The sequence below is a fragment of the Gavialis gangeticus genome, unplaced genomic scaffold, assembly GCF_001723915.1.
Source record: "Gavialis gangeticus isolate Ggan-Ray unplaced genomic scaffold, GavGan_comp1, whole genome shotgun sequence".
NCBI classification, from domain to species: Eukaryota; Metazoa; Chordata; order Crocodylia; family Gavialidae; genus Gavialis; species Gavialis gangeticus.
The window spans coordinates 98,061,839-98,071,248 of NW_017729025.1; the positions used below are offsets into that span (position 1 = coordinate 98,061,839).

Here is a 9,410-nt window from a genome sequence, read left to right on the forward strand (position 1 = left end):
AGGTACTCCTTGAAAACTGCACTCAAAACCCCTGCTCTAAAGTGTTAGTGTAAAAAAACAAAAAAACATTTTCTTTAAAGAAAACAGTTCCCCCTTATCTCTGCCCACCCCACCAAATACTCCCCATGAGTTTGCAGAAGGAAGGTGAAGCCCTGGCCATTAGGAAGCACTTTGCACAACTGCAGTTCTCTCTGGAAACTATTTTTAGTCCTATAAGAATCAGGGGCCTCTCTGGTTGCCAAGAACAGAATGGTTCTCTCTGCTCATCACTTCTGAGACATCATCTCACAAGAAAAGAGCAGTGAGGAAAGAGAGGACTATTTTCTGGCACTAAATAGTTCCATGTTTTACAAGATGTCTTCCTGGCACCAAAATCATGTTCTCACATGTCTACAGCTGGCAAAAGATAAAGGAAAAGAGCTTCCTACAGGCTGGGAGGAAACTCATCCAAAGAAGGTCAGAAAACAGCTATAAATAATTGAACCCCTTTTAAGACAAAAGAAAGAGTAAACTTTTCCCTATAGCTTGAAAGGAAAGAGGACAATTGCATCAGCAGGACAATACTCTAAATACCTAATTGTCTGCTTTAGACTTTGGGTCATGCTTTATCAGCTGTAAATAAAGAATTAAGCAACCAACACAGAACCATAAAATCAGTAACAGAAAGGATTCCCTGAGATATTTCCTCATTTTAATTACAGTTCCTACCACTGTGACCTTCCAATTTTAGTCACTGACTATTACGCATATACAAAGAAAGACATTGCCACACTTAACTTCAAATATTTCCAATGACTTCTTACTGACTGAAAAAAAAAAACCCATTTCAGAAGATCTAACCTGTTATAAAACTCCTCAGTTTCATTTCTACCTACCCCACAAGTCCCATTTCTGCCTAACCTCATCCTCAGCATTGCTGGGTCAAGAGCCTAATCTTCTGCAACTCCTACCATTTAAAACTTGCCTCCCCCAAACTCTATTTCCAGTTACTCTTCTCTGTAGCAAATAGCTCAATTATTTCACTATTAGCTTCCACTTAATTCACAATAGTTTGTATTTCTCTTCAGAATGTATGTTTAAAACATAAGCTGGATAACAGAAGGATGTCAAATAGGGAAAAAAATGCAACATCAAAGCAGCAGTTCTGCATAATAATGTTCTGGGTACCCATTTCACTTGTCTGGCCCCTGCTAATACTGAGGGGGCCTAAAGGAAGCTGGTCCATTCCAGATAAGGAAAAGCAGAGAGCAGGCTGATCTCAGGAGTCTCTTCAAAGAACACCTGATATGATAACCTGAGGCAACACAGACTTTTGAATGCGATTAGAGAAACCAAATCCTGTTTATCACAATTACCTGTAATCTCATATCAGATAATGGTATTAACAAAACCTCAAGCCATACAATAGGGCAGCTGGAGAAAGCTTCTTATTCTGTACAAAGCATAAGAGCTTTTACAAAGCCAGGTCAATACAAAAAGAGAAAAAGTCTCAAAGGCTCTCTCTCAAGCATTATTTGCTTTTACTGGCATTCCTCTAGTGAAAGAAAACAGCAAATAGCTTTGTGAAAGCACATTTGTCAATTTAAGAAACCATTGTTTTGGTTTTTAAAAATATATATTTGAGAGAAAATATAACTAATAGGATCAGTAATATAATGTATGCAGATGTTTTTGAAGGAAAATTAGCCCTCCTCTAACAGCCATTAAGAGTCTGTTCCAATAAATATGTTTCGACTAGGTTACCTCCTTGAGAAAGAGAAGCAAGATTTTTTCTTTTTTGGTGATACCTTTTACTGAACCAACTGTGAAAGCTGGGAGAGATGTTAGATAAGCTTTTGGGCACAAAGTAACTTTTCTTGGGTCACCAAGAAACCCTTGCTTCTTGCATATTTCCTGGACTATCATTGCTAAGGCAACAGTCTTTAACCCTCCTTCAGAAAGATTCACTTCCAAGATGGGTGACTGCTGCTGCAACCTGCACTGGGAATGCACAAATACTCCACAGCAAAGCTACTTCTGCCACAGCTTCTCTCAAACTTTTATACCAAGGCTTGCTTCTTAGAGGAGAAATCTGTAAGTATGCTTTTCTTCCTGGCCTTACTCCCATATCTTTACGACACTGTAAGGAATCTTCTCACAGGAAAAATACGAAAAACACTGATGGGGGGGGGGGGGCGGTTAAGATCTGCAGAAGTCCATTTTAATGCAATTGGTTTTACACCTTTCTCTACTTTGCATGTCCATCTAAATGCCTCTTCCTGCATATAAGGTTGTACAGTAAATAAAATAATAAATAATTTCATTCTAGAAGCAGGCACCTATATAAAACCTGCCACCCCACCTGAACTATTCCTTTTTCTTGAGCTAAACCTGTCCACTAAGGCTAGGGACAGAAGTTACACATAAACCAGTTTAATTGATCAGAAATTGGTCTAAACCTGTAACAAAACAAAAAGTTCAGTGCATATGAACCAGTTTCAAAATGGCTGAACTGGTTTAAAATAAAACTGGTTGAATGTAGTATCAGACTTTACTGATTTAGGTCGAACTGGTTTATGAAACTGCTGTCCCAGACCCCTTCCTGGTTCAAGTTAAATCAGAGTCCCCCAGCATCCCAGCATGCTCTGCAGCCCGGGACTGGGCTGGCTGTCTGCCCCAGAGAGCAGGGTTGGCCCTGTCCCTCTGCTCCCTACCTGGAGCAGTAAGGGCTGGCTCACTGTCCCCCCACAGGCAAACCCTGGCTGGGATCTGGGGCCAGGGAAGGGGATTAAACTCACTCCCCACCCACAAGTACACAGTTGCTCTGCCCTGCCAGCTTAGTACTGGCTGCACTGGTGAACTATAAATCCCAGAGGCACCTGGAAGCAGGAAGAAGTGATGAGCAACCCTGCAGAGTCCTGCTACTCTAATTGTGGAATGCAAATCCCAGACACCTCTTGGGCAGCAGAAAGAGAAAGCAAACAAACAGCCTGTGCCGGCTACAGGCCAGAGAGCCATACTGTAGTGCCCCCCAGCTTCTGGCCTGAGCCACTGAAGGCATGTGGCTGCATTTCCTGAATCACAAGTGAATGTCTGTTCATTTGCTTATTGGTTCAATCTTTGCAGCTTAAACTAAGCTGAAAAGACTGAATCAGTTCAGCCTTGGGCTTTTTGAATGTCTATACTTAGCCCAGGTCCCTATTTCACTTTTAAAAAATTAAAACTAAAAACCAACTTAACTCATTTGTTTAACTGGTCTACAAGTTACAGCCTAGAGCAACTCTTTGAAGTAGAATTATGAGTCTCCCCAAAATGGGATAGGTTGAAAACACTGGCATTACATGCTAAAGTGGCACAAATTAAAGTACCCTACCAGGCATCTAGTGGAAGGGGCACACTGAGCGTGCAGATATGAATGAGTTCAGTTGCTTCCTCCTAGAATTGAAGCAGCTCCAAATGCCACAGAGATAAAGACCCTAAAGTATAAGGACCTTAAAGACAGGAAGCATCATTTGCTCTCTACTGAACAGACCTGGATTAGAATCAATCTTGATGCAGTGACCTTGCCTCTGAGGAAAATAAAAAATTTTCCCTTGCAACCTGATACCTCAGGAAACAGGATAGTTATCTTACAAGTTTTTTTGGTTTTTTTAAAGTCCACTACACACAATTTCAACAAAGGCATGAAAAAGAACAGACTTTCCTGATTATGCTCAAGTAGAAGGCATAATAGTATGGCATATTATAGACTAACTGGCTCAGAGAGGCATGATTTTTCATAGGCTACAACGTACTACTTCACTAGATGTTATGCTTAGGTGTATTTCACAAAATGACTGAAAGCCATACGCAGAGGTCCTAGGCCATAGGTGACATAAGTGCTGACAGTGTGGGGGAGAGGGGGCACAACCTCATGCTACCACTGCTGCCAGACGTTGGGTCTGGCCAGGCTGCTGCCCCATGTCCCACCGTTGGTGCAGAAATCATGTTGCCACCCTCACTGCTGCCAGGCCCTGGCTCCGGCCAGGCTGTGGCCCCATGCCCTGTACCTCACTGTCAGTGCAGAAATCTGGGGGGGATCCTGTGTCCCCCATGCCCTTCCAACATGTAGCCAATTTCCTAAACCACCTTTTTTCGATTATTTCCTGCTTAACTGAGGAACAAAGGAGGTTTTTTTGGCATACTACCTTACAAATCAGGTTGGTAGGGAGAGATGAGTGCTAATATAATTGCAAGTCTTTGACAATATAAATCCTGAGCAACTATAGAACGGTAAACCTGACATCAGTTCCAGGCACAAATGTAACAGGATTAAATTAATAAAGAATGGAAATATAATTCTTGTCTGTCAACGGGACTTTGTCAAATAAATCCTATTAGTTTATATGGCAAGATTAAAAGTTTATTTGATAAAGGTCTAAGTATATTACATCTATCCAATTACTTTTGTAGGGGATTTGATTTGCTACTGCAAAACATTTTAATTAATAAAACTTATCACTATATCATACATCATGCCTTAATCCATTTAGAACATACAGCCTTCAGGCCACACCCAATCCAAGGAAGCCAATCATCTGGCCCACAGTGCTACTCCAGGGTCTCAGCCTAGGCCCACATGTACTTGCTGCATGTGGTGCAAACCAGATTGGCCCCACATACTGCATGTGGTGCACAGGGCCAGTTTGGGATGCTTGCTGCACACAATACCCATACCAGACTAACCCTGTACATTGAATCCAGTGCACAGGCCTTGATGCAGCCTCATGGGGCCTGATGATTTTAACACCCTTGATTTAGAACATGCTGTCATTGTCCTATCTCTTAAAAGTAGTTGTCAATGGAGAATTGTCAATGAGCCGGGATGCTTCTTGTGGGGTTTCAGAGGGATAAATGTTTGTTTGAGTGCTATTCAATGTATTCCTCAATAATCTAGAAGTGTTAGGGCACTGCTGATAAAATTAGCATATAACTCAGAATGCAGAGTAGCAAACAATGAGGAGAACCAGGCTTTCACGTGATCCCCCTGGCCCACTCAAGCAAAATGCATTTTGGTGTACCCAATGCAAAGTTATACATCTAGGAACAAGGAATGCAGGCCATATGGATATACAGGTACTCCTCACTTAACACTGTCTTGTCATTATGTCGCTGATCTATTAGAGAACATACTTGTTTAAAATCACGCAATGTTCGGTTAGAACATTGTTGGGCCACCACCTGCTAGTAGGTAACAACTGTGTCGTAATTGGATTCACTTAACATTGTTTTGCTTAAAGTCATATTTTTCCAGAGCGTAACTACAATGTTAAGCAAGGAGTAGCTATAATAGAGGACTGTGTTCCGGAGCGCAGGAATTCTGAAAAGGATGTAGAGGGTTGCAGTGCACAAACAACTCAGCACAAGCTCCCTGTGCAATATTTTAAGACAAAGCGTTAATGGGATTCTTGCATGTAGGAAATAGGGAAGCAATTTTAACTCTACATGCAATACTGGCAAGATTACTACTAGAATACAGTGTTCAGCTCTGGTGTCCACATTATGAAAAGAATGTTGGAAAAAATAGGAAAAAAAAAAAATCAGAGAAGGGCCACAAGAATTGAGGGCTGACAGAGACACCTTAAGGGAACAATATATTTGTTTTGGTCATCTACACAACTAACTTTAATTAGCGTTTTTTTCTTCTTGTGAAGATGCTTAAGTACAGGATACTAAAGGCCTCTAGTCTAATGGAGAAAAGCACACCAAGAGCTGACTGACAACTGATAGCAGAAGGCACATACATTTAACGGTATGTATGTTCTAACCATTAGAACAAGAAGCAAGAGATGTGATAGTTTCTATTTTTTAATCCTTAAATCAAGACCAGATGCCTTGCAGGAAGATATGCTTTAACCAGACAAAAGTTATTGGTTGTATTTGGGCTTGATATAGGAGAAACTGGATACAGTACCGTTTGGAACTTCAAAATCAAGTAAGGTAAATGGGCTACATGATGGAAGAAACAACAAAATGCTTGCAAAATGGTAAATGGAGGGAAAGAACTAAAGTGAGTCATTCACCTTACAAGGGTCTCAGTTAACTGCAGCCACTTGGGGAAAAGACTTGCATCTCAGTATAGACAGATCAAAGGCCGCTGATTAATGTGCAGCCAAAATAAAAGCAAACGAAAAAATTAGGGACAAAATAAACATGATGGAGTTCATTATGAAAAACAGATCAATAGTGCAGAATCATTCAGAGTTCTGCATTTAGTACTGGTTTCTCTAGTTCAAAAATATGATGCTTTTATATCATAGTAGTTATTAGTAGTAAGAATGTTTAGGGGATTGTTTATTTTAGAAAAGACAAGACAGATGGGATATTATGAAATACGGAAAATTAATAGCTAGTGTTTAGGAAAGTTAATCAGGTTCTTCATTCATACTCTCACAATACAAAAACAAAGAGAGAGTCAATTAATTTGAAAGATGACACATTCAAATTGATAGGCTCGAGTTTTTTCCTACACAACATAACGTTTGTGTTTGAAACACTCTACCACAAGAAATTGTTGAGATTAAGAATTTAGCTGGATTCACTGAAGGATTGGACACTTAAATAGATAAGAAAATAAATCCAGAATTATAGCACTAATTATTAAAATGGGAATTTTGAAAGCAATATAAATTCTCATAGAATAACATCTTTCTTACTATCAAGAAGTATCATATATAAAACACTCCCTTATCCCCAAAAAACAGTTGCTGGAAATTGAAGTACATAGTATATGTGAGGAAATGCAGTAACAGCAGTTTATGCTGCTTAAGCTTTATCTTAAAGCAAAAGTAAAATCTGCAGCAAGCCAGAGGATGAGGAACAGTAAGCAGGCTCAGCTCCTTAGCTGCTGCTACTCAGTTACTTACTACAAGGAAAGATTTTTTTTTCCCATTCTGCCCTTCAAAAACAAGGTGCATATTTTATTCCAGGGTGTCTTGTACAAGATAAAAACACAGCATTTAACCCAGGGGAGATTATTTCGTATCTGCTTACTGCAATGTTTCTTGCATCTTCTTCTGAAACACCTGGTTCTGCTCAGTGTAAATGATAGGATACTGGACTAAATGAACCAAGAATCTGATCTATTGTGGTAGTTTAGTGTTGCTATGTAGGCAGGGGCATGGCAAGAGATGGTATGACATGATTTTAAGATCTAAGTATTACCACCATACCCCCTCCCCCCATTCACTTATAACACAATTTCAGCAGCTGCTACTTCAAAAACCGCTAAAACTAAAGTTCAATCCTTGCCACAAAAATGTTTGACTTGCTGGTGATTAAAGAGGCCAATTACTAAAATCATGACTGAATTTAAATGGTAAAAAAGTAGCAAGATGGTGATCTTGCATTTCTAATATCTTGTAACATCATAACACAACTGGGGCATCAAGTTCATTCTTCTCCTGTCACAGTACATAGCATCATACAACGCTGTCCATAAACTCATCAAGCTCCATCTTAAAATTACGTTGCTTGCCCGCAACACACTGGAAGGCGCATCCAAAACCTCACCCCATGATGGTCAGACACCGTCTTTTAATTTTCAGCCTAAATATATTCACGGTCAATTTACGCCCATTTGTTCCTGTGCCAGCAGTGTCATTTAACTTAAATAGCTTCTTCCTCTCCAGTGTTCTTCACCCTGATGTACTTAGATAAAGCATTCACATGTCCTTTTGCCCTTCATTTTCATAAGATGAATAAGGCAAGCTCTTTTAGCCTCTACTTGTAAGAGATGCTGTCTATTGTCCCAATGACACTGGTAGCCTTTCTCTGCACCTAGTTGAGTTTAACTTGCAAGAGGGGTGGGAGGAGATATATGATCCCAGGGGTCAATGGTCACAAACTAAACTGATTCTTGTCTGTGTTCACACAAGAGGAGCCTCTGCAGTGTGGAGAAATTGCCACAACAAACTATTTATACAAAGATAACCCTGACTTTAGCACTGTAACCCTTTGCGGGGCAAAAGGCTAAGGAGGTTGAATATAAAGCCATAACAAGATCAAACACAAGGGAAAAGGAGATTAGAAAGCAATTGTCTCTCACAGCCCAGCTAATAATGACGTGAATAAACAAGTGAATACATTGATTTTATTCCACAATATTTATTTCTGTTCAACAGAAATGTCAGAACGCTTCGCTCTTTCATTCAGTGAATCATCAAGCAGTAGCTAAGATCCTGTTGGGACAGGTCTTGAGTAGATGGACACTTGCAGCTAGAAAAAAAAAGAAGAACAAGCAGCCCCTTTGAGCACCACTCCAGGAGGTCAACGGATCTCTGCTGAAGTGACACAAAAGGACCACTACACAACATCAGCTGCAGAATCTCATTTTTTTGCTAAAAAATTCTTTCAGGCCATTTCTGGGGGGGAAAAAAAAATCTTCTCCAAGTCTCATTCCAAAGTGGTAAAACCCGAGGCCAGCAAAATATAAAGCCAATTCTCCAGGAAGGGCAGGGCGGGAATGGACTCTGCGGATTTTGTGTGGCTGTGCAAACCCACATTGTGCTTATCACGCCACGCAAAGAACTGCGTGCATAGTAGGGCTGTGGCTCTGCTCCACACAGCCACCCGTGGGCTGCAGCCCAGGTCCTGCACGTCTGTGCATCCATCGCAGAAGTACCCACAGGCAAAGCACGGACGACTTTTTCTTTTTCCCCCCTTCTCTGGCAGGTGCTGCTTGCCTTCCCCAGCTCCACCCTCCCGAGGGCATCCCCAGTGCCAGGAGACCCCAGGCCCCGGGTACAGCGGCCTGTCTCTGCAGCTGCTCGGCGTCCAGGCCCCGGGGAAAGTCACGCACGCCCACGCCCCCAGCAGACACAAGCGCCCGGGGCAGCCCCGTCCCCGCCGCAGGGGCTCGGTGCGGCCGCAGGCGAGGCGAGGCGAGGCAAGGCGGAGGGCGGAGGTCCCGCCTGCCCCGCTCCGCCCGGAGCCACCGCCGCCCTTACCCAGGTACTCGGGGCCCGGCAGCGAGAAGCGCTCAGCTCTCAGCATCTCGCCAGCAGTTCCACTCCCTCCCGGCTTCCGTCCGTTTCCAGGACGCCGGCCGCCGTCGCGGGGTGGAGGAGGGGTACGGCTGGCAATGACTTCCGGCAGGGAGCACAACCCCGTGCCACGGAGGTTCCGGGGGCGCGCGGGGCAGGGGTGGAGGAGAATGGTGTAACACCAGCGAATCCACCCTCCCGCGCGCTCTCTCTCATCCAGCGCAGGCGCGGGCGGGGTTGGGGGTGTGGCGCAGCTGCCCACAGCTCTGAGCCGGAGCCAGTGCTACCCGGTGCAGGATGATTACCGTATTTGCACGATAATTTCACCCCTTATACAGTCAATGATAGTCAAAGCAGTCAAAATGCACGATCATTGTTGATGCAATGTATGCAAAACCCAAGTCAGTC

The 9,410-nt window shown here is 42.7% G+C and overlaps 1 protein-coding gene across 4 annotated transcripts in view; it reads right to left on the reverse strand.

Annotated features, from left to right (window-relative positions):
• The window catches only part of CUNH11orf49 (chromosome unknown C11orf49 homolog), a 174,388-nt gene extending 165,235 nt beyond the window's left edge, over nt 1-9,153 (reverse strand). For 3 of the 4 annotated variants that reach the window (XR_002097724.1, XM_019519282.1, XM_019519278.1), the window contains exon 1: nt 8,967-9,148. Coding sequence is in view for 2 of the 4 variants with exons in the window: in XM_019519282.1 (XP_019374827.1) it covers nt 8,967-9,012 (46 nt within the window). In the remaining 2 variants the exon portion in view is untranslated. Of the gene's footprint in view, nt 1-8,966 lie in introns of all 4 variants that reach the window. The other variant, XM_019519279.1, reaches the window with a different exon arrangement.
• Nucleotides 9,154-9,410: the final 257 nt, after the last annotated feature.